At 37.7% G+C, this 25,008-nt stretch overlaps 1 protein-coding gene across 3 annotated transcripts; it reads right to left on the bottom strand.

Moving 5' to 3' along the window:
- Positions 1 to 785: 785 nt before the first annotated feature.
- LOC119076008 (laminin subunit beta-1) lies at positions 786 to 24,775 on the bottom strand. Of its 3 annotated transcripts, none has more exons than XM_037182590.1 (17): positions 24,507 to 24,775; positions 12,146 to 12,242; positions 12,037 to 12,069; positions 6,835 to 7,535; positions 6,509 to 6,740; positions 6,259 to 6,447; positions 5,668 to 6,194; positions 5,195 to 5,605; positions 4,934 to 5,126; positions 4,108 to 4,872; positions 3,842 to 4,041; positions 3,685 to 3,781; positions 2,641 to 3,617; positions 2,223 to 2,575; positions 1,831 to 2,161; positions 1,277 to 1,421; positions 786 to 1,214 (listed from the first exon to the last, which is right to left on the bottom strand). In XM_037182590.1, the coding sequence occupies exons 2-17, from the start codon at positions 12,207 to 12,209 to the stop codon at positions 1,075 to 1,077; spliced, it is 5,358 nt and encodes a 1,785-aa protein (XP_037038485.1). In that variant the 5' UTR covers positions 12,210 to 12,242; positions 24,507 to 24,775; the 3' UTR covers positions 786 to 1,074. The 3 variants fall into 3 exon arrangements, with proteins under 3 accessions (XP_037038485.1, XP_037038484.1, XP_037038486.1); XM_037182589.1 differs by lacking the exon at positions 24,507 to 24,775 and adding an exon at positions 19,257 to 19,406; XM_037182591.1 differs by lacking the exon at positions 24,507 to 24,775 and adding an exon at positions 18,371 to 18,486.
- Between the last annotated feature and the right edge of the window lie 233 nt (positions 24,776 to 25,008).

The raw sequence follows: 25,008 nt of genomic DNA, 5'->3' as shown, positions 1-25,008 counted from the left end.
AAATATGGCCGACAATTCTGTGTTGTGAATTCTTCCAAAAGTATGTTGCGTAACAAGTTTTTCTGAAATAACTGTGTTCATCGATCAATAATTTTATCAAAAAAATGTTATTTTAGCGACATTTCTTACATTCTTTTTCGATCGATCGATTCATTCAACAAAAAAGATAAAATGAAAGCAAGGCAAATTTTACTTGATAGAACTGTCAACTTGAAATAAACCCCAAATATCCCTAGTGTAATGGATCACTTTCGCAGGGGGTAAACAGCCGTGTAATAGTCAATTTTCGCATGGGGCAGGCAATAAAAACTTTAATTTTTCGACTTTCCGTCATTACACGGCAAGAAGAAGAAGACAGGAAGATTGGGTCGTTATCGTTAGTTATCCTTATCGACAATAGATATGAGAAATCTTAGTCAAAATAACAGTTTCGCTTCAGCCAGAGCCCTTTGAGATAATACATTCTTGAATTTTCTTGTTTTTAGGCTTTGACCAAAGACATTTTTCGTCTTTCTTATGACAACAAGTTAAGATTTCGACTAAAATTCAGGTTGTTAGTTCGCTTCCGGTGTGCTACGTCGATAAGACAACAGACCACCGATTTAATTAATTAATTTTCTTTATTAGAAATTTTTTAAATTACATAAAATGCAGCATACATGGTGACAAGAAAACTTAAAATTTCAGCAGATCCATACGCATAGAATACTATAAAGAGTGTTGAAGTTGTTTGTAAACAAAATATAGGAAAACTACAAACACATTACAATTATCATTTCCGTTCGTTTTTTCTTGTTAAGTTGACTATATTGTAATTAAGTGTAATATGGCAGTGTGTGTGTGTGTGTGTTGTATCGTTAAAAGGAAAACAAAATTATTAAAAATTAAGAATGGATCGAAAGGGGGTCGCGATTAAATTTTGTTGTCATTTAATTGGATTGGCACTGGTATTACAAATCTTACACGAAAGGATTTTCATTTCTCTTTTCATTTTTCATTTTGATCGAATTATGGCATTTCACCTGAATTTTTCGTTAAATTTAAAACTGATTTTTTTCTGTTTGAACTTATTAACTATGAAGTACATTGCCTATATCTAACAGAATCGGATTGAATTTTCGCAAGGTAATCGTTCATTTGGCTGTTGAGATAGTCGGCTCGTTTCTCAAGATCGTTGAGCTCTTTGTCGTTTGTTTTGTAAATATCGACCATACCTAATCACAAAGAACCAAATTTCGTTTACGGATCAATCATTATATAACAGCCAACAACTTACCTTGTAATTCTTTCAGTTTACTGCTAGTTTCGACAGTTATTTTAGAAGCTCGCGCTAAAAGTTGTTGCGCACGTTCTCGAGCACTTTCGGAAGTGATGGCTTTGGCTGTTAGTGAATCGTTCGCCTTGCGGTAGTTGTCGCGAAGCTACAAATACAGAAACGGATAGGTAAAGAACGAAATCTAGACACCAATTTCGTGTGAGGACTTTAGGTTTTATCATTTTTGCTGTAGTCGAGGAATGTAAATAAGGAAGCCAGACACTCGAGGATACATAAGAATGTATAGCACATTCGTAAATCCTCGAGTCATACAATTTTCAAGGATTTCTCAAAGAGTCGTAAAGCTCTGTAGGAGTCTCTAGGAGTCCCACAACTTTCGAAGGTTTGTACAACTCTCAAAGGTTAATTGGGTTTGTACAACTCTCAAGTAGGCTTGTACAACTCTTAACGGTTTGTAGGTTTGTACAACTCTCAAGGGTTGGTAGGCTTGTACAACTCTACAGGGTTTGTAGGTTTGTATAAATCTCAAAGGTCCAACTAGAATCGCAACCTACCTTCGTCGCATCCTCATGTGCATTGTGCGCAGCATCACGCACTTGATCGGCCTGCTGTTTGATCTCCTTGGCATCGTAATCGTTTTTCAAAAAGTTCTTTTGCAATTCATTCAATTTGCTCGACAAATCGTTTACTTTGGCAGCTGTTTCCGATGCCTTCTGTTGCGCTTCACCAGTTTCACTGTCAATTTGTTCCAAATCGCTTTTGGCCAACGCAATGTCCTCATTGGCTGCGTTGATAGCTTCTTTTGCTTTCTTCTGTGCCAAATCGGCTTCGTTCAAGGCTTGAACAACTTTTTGCGCTGATTCCAAGACGTCGTCAGCACGTTTCCTGTGAGAAAAGCAGTTTCAGTCTCATCTGATATTAGACGACGATGAACGCAACGACTCACCTGGATTCGTTCGCTTGATTCTTTAGTTGTTCAACTCGCTCCAAATCGTGTCTGGTGTTGTAAATGATCGCTTCGACATTTTCCAATTGGGACACAGTTTCGTCGATTTTGTTTGCCAATGCCTTGATCTCTTCCGGATCCAATTCCAGATTCAATGCCGACGTTTGTTCGGCAATGTTACGAATCTCATCCGGTGAAGCCGTGTTGTTGTTCAGTACATTTGTTAAATTAGCAATCAGTTCGTTGCCCTGATTGATCAGCTCTTTGGTTTCATTTAAATAGTTCTCGGCTTCGTTGAACGCCTTTTCCGATTTTTTGAACGCTTCTGAAGCGTTGGTCTTAGCCTGGGACAGCTACAGGGAGAGAGGAGCAATTTATAAATATTTGTCAAAATCAACCTCAACGTTGACCAACTCACCGAACGAATCAAATCTTCAGCCACTTCTTCCTTCTTCTTGATTTCCTTTTCCGTGTCTTCAGCATAGGCGAGAGCCTTTTCGGCCTTCGTAACAGCACCATTTTCACAGGACAATCCACCACACTGCTTGCAACCAGCACCACCACATAAATTATCGCAAGGGTCGCCTCGTTTGTCGCAAATCTGTTCGTTCAAATCGGGAATCTTGGCACTCAACTGTACGATTTCGTCATGATAACGATCCAAGGCATCCTCATTGGTCTTCTGCAACGATTCAAATTCTTCCATCGATCGATTCACCAGCGCTTCGGTTCTCTTGCACTGACGTTCAGCATTAACATTCATGTCAACGGTTTCCACGTCTTCATTGCTCAACAAGCCGACTCGTTGCCATGCGTCCCTGGTCAAATTCAATGCACCTTCGACGTTAGCCTCTTGCAATTGGGTCGCATTGTCTTTCAGATCGCCGGCAAAGCTTTTGATTTGTTCACTCTTGTTGCGCAATTCGTCCAAGTAGCCGTTTGCCAAATTTATGCCCGAATAGATGTGCTCCAGTTTACCTTCGGTCACTTGCAGCTTATCCAGCGATGCATTCAGATGTTTCCGTAAGTCGGTTACGATTTGGTCCAACAAACTGATATCACCAGCGGTGACCGTTGTATTGTCCAGTAGATTACGGACGATATTCAAATTGTTTTCCATTGTATCGAATTCTTTGGTGTAAGCTCCAGTGGCACCCACAGTTTTGATTTGTTTAGCCTCTTCAATCACCTGCCGGGTATCGTTCTGTAGAACATTCAGAATCAAATCCCAATTGTCGAAACACTCGCCGCACGGATCACAGTACGGTGCACTGCCAATGAATCCTCGATCGCATTGGTTACATTTGTAGCCACCGATACCCAGATTGCATTTACACTGGCCGGTTTCGCGATCACATTGCTGCGTGGCGGATCCGTACGGGTCACATTCACATGCTGGAATTGGATTTAGGTAATGAGAATCGATGCACATGAGTTAAATAGAAAAACATCTTCTACTTACGATGACATTCAACGTTCGGATTACCCCAGAAGTCTGCTTGACACTGGTTACATTGCCGTCCACCGAATCCTTCTCTACATCTGCACTGGCCATCGTACTGTAAATGGAGTTGTTAATTTCGATCGAGATCATTTTGTCACCACACTTTCGCACTCACCGGATTACATTGCTCACTTTCCGATCCAGTTGGATCACATTCACAAAGTTCACAACCCTCGCCACTGGCAATTTTCCAATGGTTTGCTATACAGTGATCGCATCGCAGTCCTTCAACATTTTTCAAGCACGGACATTGACCAGTGTAACGGTTACAGAATTGTTCGGTACTGTTCGTTCCCAAGACGTCGCAATCGCACTCTGAATGTCAAGAAAGGAATTGAGTTTTTAGTAACTTTGCAAGGTCGAATTGAACTTTAAACGTACGTCTGCAGTCCTGTAACAGAGCATCGCCATGATATCCATCTCGGCACACTTCACAGTGATCCCCAGTCGTATCATACAAACACTGTAAACATTGTCCCGTTCTCAAATCGCAATTTCCGGGCTTCGATGGATCCACATTGTTGCTGCACTCACATTTCTGACAGATTCCTCCCGGCTTATCCGGATTGCCATAGTAGTTGTCCGCGCATATATCGCACCGTGCACCCGAATAGCCTTCCTTACAATAGCAAATCATGTCATTGCTTCGCGGATCCAATGCACACTGTTCGGCATGAGTATGTCCCGATACAATTGTGTCCGGGCAACGACACGGTCGACAACCGATTTCACTTCCGAGCAAAGGATTGCCATAATAACCTTCGATGCACTGGTCACAATTGTATCCAGTTGTGTAGTCCTGACATGACACACACTGCCCGGTTCGCGCGTCACAATTCTGCGTATGACCATTGCACACACATTGCTGACAATTCGGGAAATTCCAGAAGCCCAATTGACATTGATCGCATTCCCTGCCGTATGTGTTCGGATGGCAATTACATTGACCGGTTATCAGATCGCAGTCATTGTCCCTGGCTCCGATACTGTTGCAATCACAAGCTTTACATCCTTCCGGTCCGAAACCATAAGTACCCGGTGCACACCTATCGCACTGTCTGCCAACTACGTTCGGTTTGCATTGACAATTACCACCGTACTCTAGACACTTTTTGCTCATAGATCCGGTTGCATGACAATTACAAGCTGCGTGAGAAATTGTTTGAATTGAAACGATTGTTGAGTTGAAAGTCAGAGGCGATGTTACCTTCAGCTCCATTAAACAACCAAATATTGACACTATGCAACAGGTCTTTACATTGGTCTGGCAGAGTATTTTCGTAATTGACCTCGTAGTAGGTTTGATTGCATCCAAGCCGAGTGTATTCTCTGAGACGATGTTCCCCAGGAGTGCCTCCGCTAAAGATCGGTGTCACTTCAATGCGAGGGATAAGTGCGATCTACAAAAATTGAATCAACTCAGTCGATAAATATCTTCCCACACGTCACTTCGGTACACCGTGCTTACCGAATCGATCAAAATCTGTGCAGTTGCATCATCTTCCTGTGTTCTGTGACGAGCAAAATGAATCTTAAATTTGTAAACCTTCCCTTGCTCCAAGCACACATTGTGCAACGCAACAGCACTACGTTCGTATTCGGGCAGCGAAAATGGAACTCGATCTTCGTACGATGGATGAGAATTGGCGCACGGACCCTCAGGATCGTACGGATCGGGACGCTCAATTGTTGCAGTCGCCTGTTCCCAATCACCACGCACTTGCGTTTCATATCGAATCGCCACATCGTATTCGGTTGTCTTCGGCACAGAGTCGACTGTAAAGGTGATTTCATTGCCTTCAGGTACTCGAACGTAACCAGGGCCAGTCCAATCTGGTTCTCTGTCTCTTGGTGGTTCACGATACGCAATGGTACAATTCTTGAAAGTGATTGGATTGGGTGAGATGCTAAGGTTCACTGTGGTATCAAGCATTATCTTACGTGGTAACTGGAATGCGATAGACACTCAGTCATCGATTCAACCTCGGCTTCATAAATCGAATGTATCGACGGAATGAAATGATGTTGCTTGGGAATGTTACATGTTCGTCCAGTCATATGGGTTCTGCAGCGACACTGTCCAGTTATTACATCGCAATGATTGTCCATGGAACCGCCTGGATCACAGTTGCACATAGTACATCCGTCCTTACTGTCCGACAGGCCATACGTTTCGGGCATACATTGGTTGCAATCCTTGCCAGTAACCAGACGTTTACACGTACACTCACCGGTGTGCATATTACAACCCGAATTGTTAATGGTTCCGAACAAATTGCACGTACAACTTTCACATCCATCCGGGCTGTTCGGATCTAAGTTCCAGAAGCCATCTTTGCACGTATCACATCGTCGCCCTTTCACGTTCGTTTTGCAATGACATGCACCAGCTTCAATTGAATTCTCTTCGTCGGTAATGGAATCGCAAATGCCGTCATCTAGTGCACCGCGAGGATCACAATCGCATGCTGCAATTTGAGATTTGTTGGAGTTAGGAATCTTGTTTACAGACAAAATGTTTGAAGGACTCACGTTTGCACACGTATGGACTCTGAACATCTTCCAACGGATCTTTGTAGAAGAATGGAATACATTCCTCGCAATGTTGTCCCTGTGTGTTGTGCTGACAGTTGTCGCAGACACCACCACTTACGCGTCCAGAGTGTTCATAGACGGCTTGATCGAAGTGGCAACTCGTCGCATGGTTGTTACAATTACATTCTGAAAGAGGAAAGGGTGATCATTCAAAGGCAATTCGTGGGAATCGAAAGGTTTCTCATACTTTTGCAGGCATTCGTTTGCTTTCCCAACGCTGGCTTCCATGGCAAATCATTGAAGAAGTCTTCACATTCCTCACAATTCAAGCCTTTCGTATTGTGAGTACATTCACATCGTCCATGGACCATGTCAATTTTATTGGCTACCCCATCTAATGGTAGACACCGAGACGCATGACCGTAACACGAACATGATCCTCGGACGACCATATTCGAAATGGCGTAGTAGTATTTTTCCTAATGGATCAAACAGACGAAGAAGTCATTTACTCATAAGTCGTCCGCTCAGCCTCTCCTTAATGTCTTCTCATTGTATTCGTACGAAGCTTACCTGAATCTCGTAGCGATCGTCAAGCAAAGTGTCTCCCAAATTATGCAGATGCGTGAAATTGATTCTCAAATTCGTCATCTTCAGCATGTTTTGAACATGCTCAGCGTACGGATTTTCAATGTTCATGTTCGGCGGTAGCACTCTGAAGATAACCTCACCATTCTTGGACGGTTCAACGCCAGAGTATCGATGATCACACACAACGTCTGTTACATTTTTCGGTATCAGCGGCACGCCCGGGAATGCCTCCTGACAATTGTGCGCAAAGTATTTGTACACCTTCCACGTTTTACCGAAATCGTGTGATCGTTCGATCAGCATAGCCGCCGGTCGAAACGTTGCAAAGACGATGATCAAATGGGTGAAATGAAATTCTGCCTCCAGATCCAATTGAATGGTTACGTTTTCTTTACCATTTTCCGACTGCCACCACGACTGTTCCCGTGTGCCCGGCTGTGCCTTATAAATAATCTGACCGATGCGATGATTCTTCAGCGAATCGTATTCGGTTTCCGGACGTGTATCGCACAGGAAACATTTCTTTTCTTCTAAATGCGAAACGATACAGAATCGCTCCGGTCCATTTAAACCACATGTTGATGATGCATACAATCTATTCTCGCGACCAATCAGTAAATTACCAGTCGCTGGATAACATGAGCTCTGTTCACATGGATGTACTCTTAGCGGTGGTTTGTATGCTAAAAATATAATTGAAGAAGAAAAAACAAACCAAATGTTTACGTTACTTTCCGCGTTATATTCTGAATTCAAGTAAATATTTGAGAAATGTTTTTTTTTATTATGCTTTAGTAGCTTGGATGAGCTGATGTGTTATTCTTTTTAATTGAAAGAAGCATCATATCGCCTCAAAGTATGATGTAATGCGTAAAAAAATGTTTTAAATGAAAATAAAATAAATTGTGAGCATTCAACCTTTCACAGACTGCACAGTACCTACTAATATTCTAGTATAAGCATCAGTATAAGCATCGACTTTTGATCGACTTTGACTCAAACATTTGCAACGAATTGTCACTAAATCTTCTACTTCATTAATTTTAACATTTTACTATATCGATACCACATTACTTAGGGCTCATTGCTTAGTTTTATCAACGTTGTTTGTAATCATGACATAGCTCATAGCTGTCTGCAAAAGGTTGTATTTTTGTGTTAATATGATCAACAAACTAATTATTTACTGTACACAGATTTTCTGATGAAAACACTGAAAGTTTGTACAAAAGACTTAGTTTGAATTGAATGATGGATAGAGCATGTCATTTGAATGATAGAATCTTGGTAAAGAGATTCGGGCGAAACAAAACAAGAACTTTCAAATCATTATATCAAACAGGGCGAGAGGACAGGCATTTCTTTTTTGATCAACATCAAACGTTGTAAGTCAGCTATGTAAGTTATACTTAATCACTGATAACTTATCAGTGATAAGTCACAAAATTTTTGCCGAGACAGAAACTGACCCGAAAAGTCATGGTAATGCGAAAAGTCAGACAAAAAAAGTCAAAAACTCACAATAATTTCGTAATGAAGTTGGAAAAGTCACTTCAGTCGATAACCGTAACCGTATTTCAAAGTTCACCTCGAAGGAGGAATCCGACATATTTTCGGATTTGAGAGCTTTTGTAGTTCGCAGTTCGGAATTGTTACCTTACCAGAAAGGCAGAAAATACTAAATCTAAATTTGTATTTGTATTTGTTAGACGAAATTTATGTTCGACCGATTTCAAACTACAACAAATCAGAAACATGATTAATTTCACTCTTCCTCAAGTGTACACAAGAATCGAAATTAGTAATTAAAATGAATGACGAAAGTAATCAAAATCCCGTGAAATCCCGGATCGGAAAGTCACGAAAGCCAAAAACGCCAGAGTCGTTGTACAGCGCCTTTCAAAGTAGTTTCCCCTGTTTTAAAGGATGTTTTAAAGGTTTTCTTTGGTGCATCGTTAACTGCTCTTAATAAAGGAGAGAACGATGCAAGACCAATTGCTGTGGGCTTAGTTTGGAGACGTATTGCAGGGAAGATTTCGAATTATAAGATTAGGGAACAGTTAGTGAGTAAACTGAAATCTTTTCAGTTTGGATTTGGGATTAAAGGGGGAGCTGAAGCTTTAGTTCACGCTGTGCGTGAATTTTGTAAGATTAAGCATGATAAGCCGATGGCTCTTGTTAAGTTTGACTTTGAGAATGCATTTAATATGCTTTTTAGGAAGTTTATGTTAGGAGAGGTTAAAGATATTTGCCCGGAGTTGTTTCCCTTGTTGCAACAAGCATATCGGCTTGTTTCGAATCTGTATTTCGCTGATAATCCCTTGTTGTCTCAAAGAGGCTATCAGCAGGGAGACCCGTTGGGTCCTACAGGTTTCTGTATAGGTATAATGCGAATGACGCATTCCCTTTTGTCTCGATTTAATGGCTGGTATTTAGACGATGGTACTATAGGTGATGAATTATCGACTGTTTTAGTTGATATTCAGAAAGTATTATCGTTTTATGACGTTTCAGGACTACGCCTGAATACGAAGAAATGTGAAGTTTTCTTTATCAATGCGACCCCTGATGAAGAAGCTCATATGTATGCTGATATATCAGCTTTGTTACCAGGTATTAAGAAGGTTGATGAGTCTTCCTTAGAACTGTTAGGTACACCGATATTTGAGACAGGTTTAGAGAGGATGTTTTCTTCTAAGACCAAATCAGTTAAGTTGATGTGTGACCGACTTAAACTGATGGATGTCCATTCTGCTTTGTGTGTTTTTAAGAAGTCGTTGAGTGGTTGTAGATTTAATTACTTGATGCGTACTTCTAGAGCCTACTTGTTACCCGATCATCTTAGATCTGTTGATGAGATGTTTCGGTCGACATTGGATGCTATTACGAATACGAGAATAGAAGGTTTGTCGTGGGATCAGGCATCTCTCCCTTTGTCTTGTGGTGGTATAGGTATTAGGAGAGTTGAGGATTTGGCAGTGCCAGCCTATTTATCATCTGTTTATTCGTCGTCAGAATTATGTGGTGTCATACTCCGAAAGTTTAACTTAAAAATAATTAATGATCAGATTTTACAATTAATCGATGAAATTCCACGTAATTTTGTTCCAGAAACTGATACGCTTAAAAAAGAACAAAGGAATTGGGATCTTCCGAAGATCAAACATCAATTCGATGAGTTATTTGAAAATGGTGATCTTAAGATTCGTGCCCGATTACTTGCGTCATCAACTAAAGAATCTTCAAAGTGGCTGCAAGTGATCCCATCGAGTCAATTAGGATTGTTATTGGATAACAGCTCTGCCAGAATTGCTGTTGGACTTAGAGTGGGTTCACAATTATGTGAGGAACACAAATGTATTTGCGGTAAAATGGTAGAGAGAGATGGTTTACATGGTCTATCATGCGCTAAATGCGCAGAAGGAAAATTAGCTAGACATGATATTATGAATAACATCTTCGCTCATGCTTTCTCTAGTGCAGTTTCCCCTCGATTTTTCCTTAACTGATGTGAGTACAGGTACACCACCTCGGAACAAGGTATATTTTTGCTAAATTCTTTTACAGAAATTTTTTGAAATTTAATAACAGTTTTATATGTGTGTCAGCTAAGACAAATTCATGCTGAAATTTCACTGCCTCCAACTGTAGTTGCTAAAGGAAATATTTAAATAGACTCCCAAGGAGTTATGGAAAAATAGATTTGTTTTTCAGCAATCTGCTCTAATTGCCGTTGAGTCGAGACAGAAATGTTCGTCAGAGAAGTGAAACGTTTTCTTGATAAAACTAAAATTTGTAGAAGGATCAAATAACACATTCAAAGGCATGAGTATGTGTTTTATGTGTTCCAGATTATTATTTAAACCTGCGGCACCGAGTCAAGAGCTGACTCTCTTATCTTTAAAAACTAACAGATCTATCGAATAAGTTTAACAAATTCTTTTCTGGGTAGTCTGATTCGTGACAAACTAATATTTATTGATCAGAAGTTGAGTTTATAGCAAGAAATTATCGTTTTTTATGCATTTTGTTGTTACTCAGTGATCGATTTTAAATCAAAATCACTTGATGCTAACAATTCAAATCGTATTTAATTCATGCTTGGTATCGTCTGTAATCAGTGAACCTATTATCACCAATTATTTAATATTTCTGAGAACATTTAATTCGATAACGAAATTTTCATTTCTTTTTCCTGATGTCTAAGTTTTGGTAGTTGGTTGGAATCTCTACATTATTTGCTAATTTAAAAGATAAATGTAAATCAACTTTAAAGATCAAAAGTCCCGATTTAAAAAATTAAAAAAGACGATACCATTCGCAAGATCATGCACTAACATTTGATGGGAGCAAGAATATTTAACGAAGGTACTAAAAAAATCATTTTATGTTTACAGCAAAGGAACACATGTTCGGCTCGAAACTATGTATACACAACCATTACATAAATAGAAACATAGAATTGAATTTAACATAAACAAAGCAGAAAATGTTCTTGTGATTTCATCGTTTCAATAGTCAATATGTTCGCCGTTTCCTTCGGAGAAGATAGTCGAAAAATGGTTTTTAGTATGTCTAACCAGACGGTATAGATGCTTATGTGTGTAATGTTAGGTCATTGAAGCAAAAATTGTTGTTTAGTTTAGAGAAAAAAAAAACCAGGTCATACATCTGGAATGCATAATTACAAATTTTGTTGTTTTTTCATTGGGAGGAATTAACCAGAACAAGGAGCACAAAACACAAATGATGTACGGGGGGAGAAAAATCATTTCATAAAAAAAATTCAATCAATTGTCAAAAGAGACCTCGAAAATCCGTTCGATAAATTGGACTCATCGTAGCTGATGGTGACCATGCTCCATAGTCATGAATGGAATAAAATTCTGGGATATCATCCTCATCGATTACAGGTTGTTGATCTCCCCGCAAAGCGGTTGTTGTTGTGGGTGTGGTAAAACGAAATTTATAGAACGTTGAATGCATTCGAACTTTACCAGTTTGAAACAATGCTAGAGACGATGGTTATGGTTTTGTTGGTGTGCAATGTTAGAATGTGCATTTAATACGGCAAAATATGGTGTGTAAGTGAAATTAAAAGCCAAATTTGCAAGCCAATCAATACATTTGTTGATTGTAAAATGAAATTTCGAAAAGCAGTGAAAGAACTGAGTCGTAACTTACCTCTAGATGTTGGTGCCCGTACTGGTGTCACATCTGGTAAAGCATTTTTGTTCAAAATTATTATTTGTGATTCTTGCCAAAAAGTTTTATGTTAGAAACGTTGTGTTACCTTTTACTAAGAAATACGCTAAGTAAAATAGAACGCCTAGTATTGACGTTCGTAGCCTCACCATCGCAGTCTAGGGGGATTTGAATTTACCCCACCTCTGAAAATAGAGAAATGGATTTTCGGTTTAGAGGTGCTTAAGACAATTACATTCTAAGACTGAAAAACCAATTTCATCAATCGGAAGCTTTTAATTGGCCAACATGAGAAAAATCAAATTCCTAGACGCAGCAATCTGAAAATTTCTGGGATTCAAAAGAAGTAGTCACACCGAGAGCATCAACTTTGGTTCTGTCCTTCTCCGGACATTCAAGATATTTTTAGTAATTAAATAGCTCTGCCGTACAAGGATAAGCATCATCATGGAAAAAACATTAAATTAGAAACTTTATACGGCCATAATATACCAAAATATCCCAACAGACGGGTACTACCAAGAAGTGGCTCAATAGTTGCATCTTATCATGCATGTGTGTTTTTGGAATTGTTGACTAGAGATTGGAGAACTACCTAGATTGAGGAGACAGACAAGTAGGGAAAAGGTGTTTTTTAGACCGGAAATCGAGAAAATTCGTGGTGGAAACTCACTAACTCAAACTATAGTCTCTGGTACCGTAGAATCAACAGAATTTTGATCTCGTAATGAAGAGATTTAACTGAGACTTAAAGATGTAATCAATGTTACAACGTTTTTTATCAAGTTCAAAAACAGTCACGGAATTTAAAAAAAACGCAAAAAACGGCAGAACGCCAATCAATCAATCAATCGGAATCCTGAACTAATAGAATCATTTAACAAGTGCAAAAATGATCTAGCTAATGCTACTCTTCTAGTTCACCCAAATCTTGAAGCTCCAATTTCTCTACATGTCGATGCATCTGACTATGCACTCGGCGATGTGTTATTACAATTTAACCAAAATATGTGGCACCCCTAGCATTCTTTTCACAAAAATTAAATCCAGCAGCAAGCCGATCTAGAGTCAACGCACCACAATCAGGAAATCCAACTACAGCAACAATCCGACCAAGAGGAGACACACCTACAAGAAATTTAACCAGCACGTCAATTGCTCAATGACATTGCGAACCGACCAATAGACAACTCAATTTGTTGGTACCACCGCAAATTCGGACTATCTGCAAACCCCAGAAACTGCCCAGGACCCAAATTTTGCTCCTTCAAAAAAAGAGGAAGAAATCAAAAAAATGAAAGCCACCATCGAGAAAGTAACAAAACCCGAGATATCGGTCTAGCAACCAGCAATTACACCGCCCATTGCATCGCTAATTCAACCAGCAATTGCACGACCAATTTCATCGCAAATTACACCACCATTGTATGGCCATATGATAAGGAAAATTGGGCAGAAGAAAAGGAAAATTGGGCAGTAATGAACGAAGACGAAAGCTTGGAAAATGACCTCCTCATGTCGGATTCCGAATAATATTTTTTTTAAAGGGGAGCTCTGTGGTGTACAGTATGCCATTGAAATGTATGCAATTAAGTAGCCAATCATTTATATACCGTACGCTTTCTCCGAATGAAGACATTCTGAATTGTGGACTCAATCAAAAAACATTGTTTCATTCTCCACAGTATCCTAGTAGTAGAGGTAGTGCAAAATTGCAAAAACATTTCCTTAAATTAGTGAGAATTTTCTTAATTTTCTCGAGCAATTCAAGGCCTCAGACACTTTTACTCATCTGGATACGAGATATCAAATTACTTCACTGGTATAGTAATGTACGATTACTCACTCCACATCTGGAAAATGAGTCATTACGTTATTGATATGAAAATAACTCACGTACCCTAACACTCTTAGCAAAACATACCCTGAAATGGACTGAGAATTCTTGATAAATTTAGACAGTAAACAATCGATAGAATTGAATGGAAATTCCCTTGAGTAAAATTCAAACAAAAACAATGTCTCAAATCGCTAAACTCATTGTGTAGTAGGGTGTAGCGGTTTTACAAAATGTGTTAGTTCTGTTAAGGCTCAGCCGGAAATCCACTCAGCTGGTCCATCTGATCATTTTATGGAAGAAATTTTTTTTCAAACTTTGATTTTGTGCTGCCGCCAGATCGATTTTTGAAAATTTCGTCGTTTTCGGTCCACGTCACATATATTGATTTTTTACGGTGGGCTCGGTGTACATAAAAAGTTGAGTCAACATGGTAATCTAATCTCCAGGCTTCACAGATTATTTTATAAAAAAGATCAAGTCTAAAAAATATTTTTTGAGTTCATGACTGATCGTCAAAGTTCCCCGATGGTGATTTTGAGACTTTAATCTCGCCACAGAATTTGATGAAAATGTGCAAAAATGTAAATTAAACTTTAAATATGCTAAATGGACCGCGGTGAGTCAAATACAACATCTGATTTGAATTGGGACACCTAAATTTGATATTTATCTGACAAAAAGTTGTGTTTTTGGTACATGGAATATTGGTGGCGAAAGTCGAATTACCTCAAATCAAAAATTTTTTAGCTTATAATGTATTCCCAGGTTCTGACAATGCGAAACCTTCAATTTTAAGCGTTTTCTAAGCTAATTTACGTACTGTTGACAAGTTCTAGAGCCAGTGGCTACGTCTCTTTACATTTTCAAATTTTGATGTATTTAATGTTGTAAATTAGCTTAGAAAACGCTTAAAATTGAAGTTTGAAAAAAACATTTCTTCCATAAAATGATCAGATGGACCAGCTGAGTGGATTTCCGGCTGAGCCTTAACAGAACTAACACATTTTGTAAAACCGCTACACCCTATTGTGTAGTTCCTACTAACTCTGACCTAACATCTAGCCTACTAACTCCAGCTAGTGACGCGAAAGGGATCTGATTAAAAAATTTCTTTTGTTATACTGTCAAACTTGATAGGAAAATAAAAGAAATAAATTATTTGTCCTACTCCTCTCCAATGTCACGAAAAGATAAATGTTTTTCAAATGGGAGACGGAATTTTCTCATCTCAGCTGAAAGTTCGCGAGCCTTAGAATCTTAGAATTCGGGGGAAAAAAGGTTGGAAATTGCCACAAACAATCCCCCCGAAATGAAACTTTCATCTTTTTTTCGCTCGGTGAACCTATAACTACTTCCCATAAAACGAATCCTAGATGCGCAATGCTAGCTTCACGACTGAGCTCACTGAACATCAATGGGTGCTAAATAAAAGATTGATATGTTATTGGGTTGAAAGACTTGTTTATTGATCTATAAACAAATAATAAAATAAATAAAATATTAAAACTAACGGTTACAGGACAAGTTGTAATTGCATCAATTGCAAATATCGGCGGATTCCTCATTATTATCTGAGAACATTGTCTATAACCAAACGACGCTCAGACGGAATCCATTTGCTAATTCATGCCTTCGAGGTATGATCTAAGCGACAGAAAAATATGCAAACGAATCTACTTTCTATCTTGTAATTAAAGAAGTCGGTTGAAGTAAAAACTGGTACACTCCGCTATCTGCTCAACAATGGAAATAAATTCTTTCGTTTTCCATTACAGCAGCAAAACGTTTATACAATGTCTACAATGTCAACTTGCTGTTAGTGAAACTATACATTATAACAGCATATTGTGTAGATGCAAATACGAGATGCATAAAGTTGCGAAAATTATGTGAAATGTAAGTTGAGATTCTGATACAAGAGTATAACTTGAGTCATGCGCTAAACTGCAGGAAAAATGTAAAATTGTTATCTTGGGTCTGTGATTTCTATAGTTTGAGTTATAGCATGCATTCTAAGACATTACCGGTTGGATGTAGTATTTAGTCTGTTTGCGTATAGTGAACTAGCTAGAAGTGCTAAGTAGGGATTTGAGCCATGTTATCCCTCGATTACCTCGTTTCATTGCAATCAGTTATGCTATAAATGTTTGGTCTAAGTCGGATTGGTAACATTTTCGACTGAATATTTTTGTCAAAATTTTGAATCAGTTTTCAGGGTACTATGGAGACATGGAGCGATTTCTTTACTCATTTTCCACTTGGATCAACATGCGTCAGAATGTAACAAAGTTTCACTTCACTCAAGTTTTCGAATAAGAATTCAATTTCCGGTCAGCGTATTCATTTTAAAGACTCCACGTTTTAGGAGGCGTTTGAATAGCTACGAATCACGAAAATTCTTGGCAATTATTGTAGAACCAATGGATTGTGTGTTTCGATTTATCATTCACCACAATTGAACGGAAAAACTTTTCTGTCAGACTGGAATGCACTTGAAAATTAAGACGAGTAGATTGGCACAATCGGTTGAAGAATGTGATTTTTCCTGAAGATGTTGCGTGTGTATAAAATGGTCTTGTTGTTCATTGTATATGGCTAGGGACAAAAACGTATCAGTTAAGCTTCCTAACATTGTAACCGGGTCTTCCATAAATAATTACGTCTGCACTAGAGGGGATGAAACACTAGTGTAAAAAAGTGAATTTTCGTTTGTTATACGTAGGGGACAGGTTTAAAAATTCGAGAAAAGTGCTGACATAATTTATGGTTGTCCCGACGACAATACGGTTGTTAAAACGGGCTGCGTTTTTCTGGACATTAGAGAACATCATATTGTTCCGACAGAAACGGAAAGTCGAACACAAACGGAAACACAAACGATTTTTCTTTGGCAAAGCTAAATTGTCCCAAATAAAAAATGTTTTTGTTTCCGTTTGTGTTGGGCATTCCGTTTCTGTTCGAACAATCTGACGTTCCTTATTAAGTAGAACATTAAGGAACGTCAGATTTTGGAACGACAATACCAAAGGCAAACACAAACGGAAAGGGAAGGTTTGAAAAATTGTGAGTGCACGTATTTTGATCAAATGAAAGATCAGTGTTTAGCACATGTTCTCAGGAATCTGGTAAAGTTATTAGTTTTTAATTAAATGCATATCTGCCGTGCGATAAGACTTTAAAATCATGATGTGAAAACGCATTTTTTTTCCAAAGCCTTATCTCACGGCCGATGTAAGTTCCATCGAAGAACTATCTTCTTTACAAGATTCCTAAGTTTAGGCACAACACCTTTCATTGACCTTTTATTTGATCAAAATCCGTGCATTTAAAATTTCATTATTTTTCTGTTCAATTGTCAAACCTATCCTTTCCGTTTATCTTCGCGTTTATGATTTCGTTTGGATTTATCGTTCCTGATGTTCTCAATTGTTACCACACCCTGTGAATAATAAAACCCGCTAAAAAATGTTGATGGAGTCGCAGGAAGTGTTTTCGTATGTTGGAACGTACGATTTTCTCGACGCACACAACATGTAAAAATCTGGTATTTTCTCCTGCTACTACTTCCAGACAAAAGTGGTCAAGTGATTGTAGGGTCGCTCTCTGAATATTTACAATGTGCTACAACTATACTGTCACAAAACACTGAAAGTCTTTGCGCATACAAAATGAGTCTTATAAGAGAATTCTAACAGAAGTTCTCCAAGCTATTTCGCGACAAGCACAATGACCGCATATTAGGCATCGACCGAAATTGATAGAAAATCCCTCGTCAGTCAAAAGAAAATCCTTAGAAAATTCTTCAAAATTTTACAAAGGAAAATACTCAAATTCGTGGAAAATCCATCGAAAATCCATTAGATCATAGAAAATCTAAATGTAAAGAAAATCAAAAGAAGAAAATTGAAAAAATTGAAAATCCATGTGTGGAATCCAGACTCTGGATTGGATCAGTAAAAAATCCATTTTCCATTGAATGTAACGTAACGCCGAATAAAACTACCTTCCATGGTCGGTTTATTCGGCGGTGCAATTCAGATGATGGAAAATTGATTTTATTTTTCATTTTCAATCATTAATTAGCCATGGAAAACAACAGGACCACCGTGAAAACGAATTACATAGGTTGTCACTCCTGTTGGTCATTATTTCACAGATCATCGGCCAGAGATCAACAAAAAAAAGTTTTAGTTTCCGAATTCACTTTCAACGAATTCGTAAGAATTCCACTTAATTTATTCAAACACTCTTCTAACGTGGCGATGCATTTCAAACGGTAAACAAATTTTTCTTTATTTTGTGTTCGCAGCGGTTTCATTTTACGTATAATTTCAAATAACACACACAGTTCATTTGTTGAACATAATTTCTTGCAGACAAATTAATTGTTGTCCAATATGGCCCTTTTCTCCTCAGGAGAACTGCGATTCGAATAATTATGATTTCATTCGAATAATTATGATTTCTACTTACGTTAACCGTTACACCCAGATAATTCAAACACTAAGAAACGATAATCCAAAAATGCTTAAAACCTAAACACCATCAGCTAATCCCAAGAATGAACACAGTCTATGGTATTTACCACACTCTTCTTTTATTCTACACATAAAACGATTGGTAAAGCACTTATATGTTTTGTTGTTTTCACTTCAAAATGCAATCAGTTTGCAATATAAAACATACACTCCACCAGTCTCTTGTTTCTTTTTCGTTAAGAAAGTCTAATTTATTTCACCAAAATAGCAGTCGATTCCAACGAACTCCATTGGTTTTCTCTTTCGACAATTTGAGATTTAATTTTCCCAAATCACAACTGAATCATTTTTAGTTACAAGAGCACACATTACACACATCTCAGTTTCCATTTACAGACTCGGAGATTTATTGGTTTCGTTTTTTGTTTTTTTTTTTCTGTGGTCTTAAAAAACACTAATGCTCATATGTTCACTGCTATTCACTGATATTCCATGTAAGTTTGTCAAATGCGCTGCACATAAATCCCAAATGGAATAAAACTAAAAACCCGAAGAAAATACTGAAAACAAAACAAAAAGAGACACACACAAAAATGCACTTATTCAATCAGATTAAATGTGTGTAAGATGGGTAAAAATAAGACTTGTTTCTTGAACAGAGAATTTGTGCACCAAAGATGGTTTTCCATTCAATTGTAAGACGAGTAATGAATTGTTTCTCCTATGTGAAGACAAGAAAAACGAAAAATTCACCGAATCTAAACACTCGCAACAATAGAAAATCTGGAAATAATTTCCAGAAAATCACTCGAACTGTTCGAGTTAAATGACTTGATTTTTCGGATTGTAAAATTGTATACACAAAAAAAAATTGAATTTACATTTTTGTCTGATATTCGAACGCGACCAGCTAACTCTCAAGACCCTGTCCGATCAAAGTATTTCTCTTGACTAAACGTTCAGTATGAGTTCATTTGCTTGGATTAGTAATTTGTTCTCAGGAAATGGCTGCACACATCCAAATAATTATCGCTTCCAGTGTGTGTCTATATATACACACAGACAGCATGGTAAGATGTGTACCATCATGTGTATATAACAATTTCAAACAAAGATTTGCCGGTTGTGTTTCTTGTAAAAATCGTTTCGTAGTCGGTTATGTGTAGGAGAGATAACAAAAATTCGTTGATAATGTTTTCAGAACGTTTCGACACTTTGACTCTGATATTTTTTCAGTTCTTTCTGCCTAGTAGTTGGACGGCTTTCTATGAAACACCATCCACGCTTTCATTTAAACAAAACATTAAAATTGAAAACGATTTTTATTTCAAAACAGTGAACTGTTTGCAATAACTGGAATACACCAGTCGTCCACACTTACGACAACAAAACAATCTTTCATTATTTCTTACAAATTTCTTGAACACAACACAGTCAACAACGTTAAAAATGAGCGTACATCGAGTCGTACACATATATAAAAATGTTTCTTCGTTTATCGAAGATGCAACAAGTATACTTATTACTTAACTCTCTCTTTCATTTTATAGTTTTCAGTATTATACTTTACGATGTAAAAGTACTCAGTTCCAACATGTGTACACGATTGAGTACTGTATCAGAGAATCGTATCGCCAACGTACATAATTCTTATCACAAATTAGTTCTTACCATTCCACTATTTTCTGATTAAACGGTAGAAGTAGGAAATGGAAGAGACTAAAACGATACATTTTCGTACAAGACTTTTCATCTGTTATCGACAGCTACGACAAAAAAAAAATTTGCTCTGGATTTTATAGCAGAATGAATGCTTCATAATCTATGAAGTAATAGATTCAGTATAAAAAGCTGCAAAGCATTTTAGCAAGCGAAGTAGAAGATGCAATGATTACAAAGAGATACACTCCATCGACAGTGGCTATATTGTAATATATCCTAAAATGTATAAAATAGAAAAATCTAGATGGCTGATGAGGAAAACACACAGCAGAAAACGTCACATTTAAGTCCCACTTCCCCGTGCCAATCTTTTCGAAAATAAGTCGAGTGTACGCGATCGTCTGTGTTAGGACAGTTTGACCTTTCCTTCCAATTGATTCTAAATGTATGAACCAGGATTATTCATGGAATGCAGACACACTTATTTAAAGATGGATGCTTTGAAAAAGGTTGGACCTCAAAGTTTCCGCTTGTGAAAGACTTAAATGATTTTCAATGGATGGTAACGGATTTGCTCCTAGGCTTTTCGAAATGTGTTATTTCCGAAAGCCGAGTGTTGATGGCAGCTTAGCTTCTCCAGCCATAAGCAATTTCTACAATTTTCATTGCCAATTGGAAATAGTTTAGGGCAATTCACAGACGGCAAAATTGTTTTAGACCTCCTCTCGTAATATTTTCTACCGGAGACGATTGTGATTTTGAAAAGTTAGTTTGAGTTAGGCACTTAAGCGACTAGAACAAGGATCAATCTAGTTTGGCTAAAGTTCTTACCGTACGAGAAATAAGAGTTTCACTAAACTTGGCTGTAGTTGACCTCTATAGTAGATTTATATTGAGTTTTCCATGCAGATTTAGATTTTTTGGGGTTGAACGAACCCTGGCTCTGATTGACATGTTGTCCTTGTTTTCTATGTAAATGCCAAATCAAGTACTACAAAGACTACATAGGTACAATGACGGGATGGCTCAATGGTTACGTACTAGCCTTCCACCAAAATGATCCGGGTTCGATTCCCGTGACAGACAAATTCCGCATGGAATTTTTCTAGCGATTATATCGCATTGGTAACGTCCTTAGTTCACTCAAGCTTCTTAATTTGGGTAGTTGCGGTGTGTTTGGTGGCTGCAACGATGTACACACTGAATGAATCGTATGACGTAACCCAAATACGATGAATTTGTGTACATAATGTCTAGCCTACATTAAGGCGAGATATCAATTTCGCACCTAACTTTCCTCAGAGAGTAATTACATACTTCGAGGCGTGGTTCGGAAGTCACGTAAAGCCGGTGGTCCAGACTGAACTTGTTATTGGCTGTAAAAGGCTGTTAGAACAGTCTCAAAACCAACAAATAAATAAATCAAGTACTACATAGGTTGAATTTGTGGAATTTGTTCTTTATTATCGGCACAGATTATGTTTGTAACTTCTCGCGGTTTTCCCTCTTTCATGAATTTCTTTAAAAAAAACTTAATCAATATTGCTGAACCGAGCTCGAGATCATTTTTGAAGGCAAAATCAAAATCAATATTTTCTTTGGGAAAAGTCTAGCATAAACAAACAATATTCATAAAGCCTGGTGCAACCTAAGCAATTTATGTGAATGTTCTCAAGTTGATCGTCGATCGTCTCAAGTTCTCATTTAATGTGAAACAGTCGGACTCCAATTTATAAATTTTTTTCTTTTCTTTAAATATTTTTCACTCAGACGGAGCACAATAAAAACGCGAATCAAATTCAAACATTTTATTCAAAATGTTTTTTTCTGAAGTATAGTTTTGATGATAACATGTTCACCCGGAAGTGGCACATTACATACTCGTTTGATTAAAAATGTAGAACTTTTTTTTTTGTTTCGAGCAACGTTCTCTGTTGAATAGAGGGGTTTGTGTGTACTGCATTGATGTGGATTGGATTTATGAATTGCAATTGCGAATGGAGACCATTCTTCAGAAGAATGTGAGTAATGTTTAAAAAACGGGGAGGGGATGTAAAATAAATGGAAATAATGAGAGTGACAACATTTCCAAATTTTTAAACATCGTTTGACTGACCCCTTTACTACAAATACACACAATTAGAATTATTTCGATCGACTTTCGATCAATTGGTAGTTACGAATTTCAATCAAAGACAACACAATAGTTTTTCACGGTCGTTCACCTCATAAGTTCGGATTCAATGCAATGTTCTTTTGAGCGTTTGCTGTACTAGTATTGTCATGGACAGTGAATGTTACAACTGATGAAGTAAAAGATTTTAATCAAATGCTGGACGATATTTTAAACAAATGTAGTAAACAGAGGTAGTGAAACGCATTAGGTATCTAAAGGGTAGAGTCACGGTCTAGGGCTCTTATCGATAAATAATAATCAAAAATGACATCAATTGGCTTCATTGTAACCTTTACCTTCACTTTTTACTGGGTCGTACAATGTTTACAGAATTAAGTATGATATTCCAGAATGTCAATGAACGGATGACAATAAATTTTACACTCGCCAAACCATGAAAATATTGAATATCACGTGTCAAAAGTTATCGGAAACCACACTTTTTTAGTTCTCTCTCAGCAGACATTGCAAACAGGTCTAGGGATCCAGGCGATGTTTTACTTAATGGTGCAGTTTGTTTATGTTATTCGTCAAAGAGAGAAATTTGATACGAAGGCGGAGCTTACTCTCCGTATCAACGAGTAGTGTGATGCACATCGAACGATCATCTATACATTCAAGTTCAATCTTGAACGGTGTGTATTATATTTGGTTTTGTTGTTTGTGTATTTCATGGTGTGACGAGTGTAAAATTGTGTGCATCACAGGATTGAAACCACTAAATCATAGTATATGTGTGAACCACGAGAATAATTTTTGCATAAGTATGTATGTTTCGTCTTAGGAGGCGTTCACACGAAATGCTTCTTCCCTAAGCCTAACAAAAAATGGGTCAAAGATTTGCTCAAAATGGACCGAAATCGCATTAGAAGAGTAGTAGGAGCGATTACGGGACATTGCGGGCTGAATCGGCACATGAATAAGTTGAGGTTTTCGGACACTCCGAGATGTTCCTGCGACCTAGAAGAAGAAACGGGTGCACACTTGATATGTGACTGCCCCAAATTTATTCAACTAAGACGCAGGATGCTCGGAGACTACGAGGTGGTTCCTTCGGAAATTGCTGCAATAGGACCTGACATCTTAGACAGGTTCCTATCGGCAACAGGAAGGCTACCTTGATTTACATGATGACCGGGAATGGAAACAAAGGATCAACAGATCTGTGTTTCGAGATCTTAAATGATCGTCCCAAACTGATAAATCTAAAAAAATGTATGTTTCGTCGAGACGAAGTCGAGGTATACGTGGTTTCAATCCAAGTGATGCAAATAACTATGACGTACAAAAAGGGAACAAGACACCGCCAAAGAAAAAGATTCAGTTCTACTAAAGAGAAATCAAGGATAGGAACCTTTACTAAAAACAAACAATTACGCATGAGACCAGCGAAGAGTTTCGTCATATACTAATATGTTAAAAACTACGTCTCTCGCTTTCCGCATAAGCTTTTCACATATGAAAAGCAGGCCCACATCACAATTATCGAGTCGGTTACTTCTTATGTGATCTAAGCTTTTTTTTACGATATTTATGAAAAATCTAGTACTTCAAATGACTCAACAAATATTTTTCTCTTATTCAGTTAATCGGAATCAACGTGTTGTTTTGAACAACTTCAGCCAGACTATAATTCAACCTAATAGCAACTATCGAGAGTCTTACATAGTTGATGTGGTGGACAGACTACCTTCTACTGCTGGACCACAATTATAACTTTGGTTATCGTTATTTTTAGAAGTATGACCTTTATACGATTAGACGAACGAAAAAACAAAAACTCAAAATTCGATAAGCTCTTTTCGTTGAGGTTTTTCTCAAATTTCAGATTGGAAACAGAGTCCAAATGTGCTACATTTGATGTTGTTATGTGTTTTGAATGTAATAATTTAGTCAAGCTGTTTGTCACGTCTTACAACTCTGCCGGCGAAAAAGTGCTTTCCGCCGGAAAAATTATCAGAAACATAGAAATGTTTCGTACCATATTTGATGAATGACCCCATCATCGTTATGTAGTAGTATGGTGGGGTATAACGACACGAGAGCGATAATTTTTTGTTTTTATCAAAGAAGTAGACGACAATATTATACCACAAACACTAGTGAAGGACGACATAAACAACCTAATTTTAGCAAAATTACCAAAAATGACTTTTCTATTATCAGAGCGGACATTGACTTCCATGAACTTTGTCTTAATCTTATACTGATCACGTTATCAAGACCATTTTCCATACAGGTCAGATCAATGATGAGAGAATTGCATGAAAACCTGTTACCCCGTCAGTCTTACTTAAAAACGATGAATAAATCCTTTCTGATCTCCGATATCTTGTTCGTATCTCGTTCAACCGTGCACGTTCACAACCGTTGACTAACAAATTTACAACACGAGCTACGTAACAACAACTTTGCGTCTTTTCAATTAACTACAAAAACAGACTGTTATCAATGAAATCCATTCAAATTTCGATGTAACAAATTCACAAAATAACCAAGAACCGGGGACTAACTTCACACACCCAACCGAATTCACTTCCGCACGCAATGAAAGTCCGTCAGCAACTGAACTGTTCTAAAAATTTGATTAGCTTCTTAATCGTCAATTCTTGACAATTTTCTTTCTCGTACACTTTGTTATCTTGACCGACTGTGAATTTGAATATTAATGAATGAATGAATGAAATATACGGCTGGTATCCCTAACGATTCATGTCTCTCAATTCTCAACTGAGTATTTTTTTTTAGTAAAAACGTGTTGAGCGAATTGTTTTTGTTTGTGAGTGAAACAGATG

This window comes from Bradysia coprophila, unplaced genomic scaffold (assembly GCF_014529535.1).
Source record: "Bradysia coprophila strain Holo2 unplaced genomic scaffold, BU_Bcop_v1 contig_232, whole genome shotgun sequence".
NCBI classification, from domain to species: Eukaryota; Metazoa; Arthropoda; class Insecta; order Diptera; family Sciaridae; genus Bradysia; species Bradysia coprophila.
This window is presented reverse-complemented; position numbering and strand designations above follow the sequence as displayed.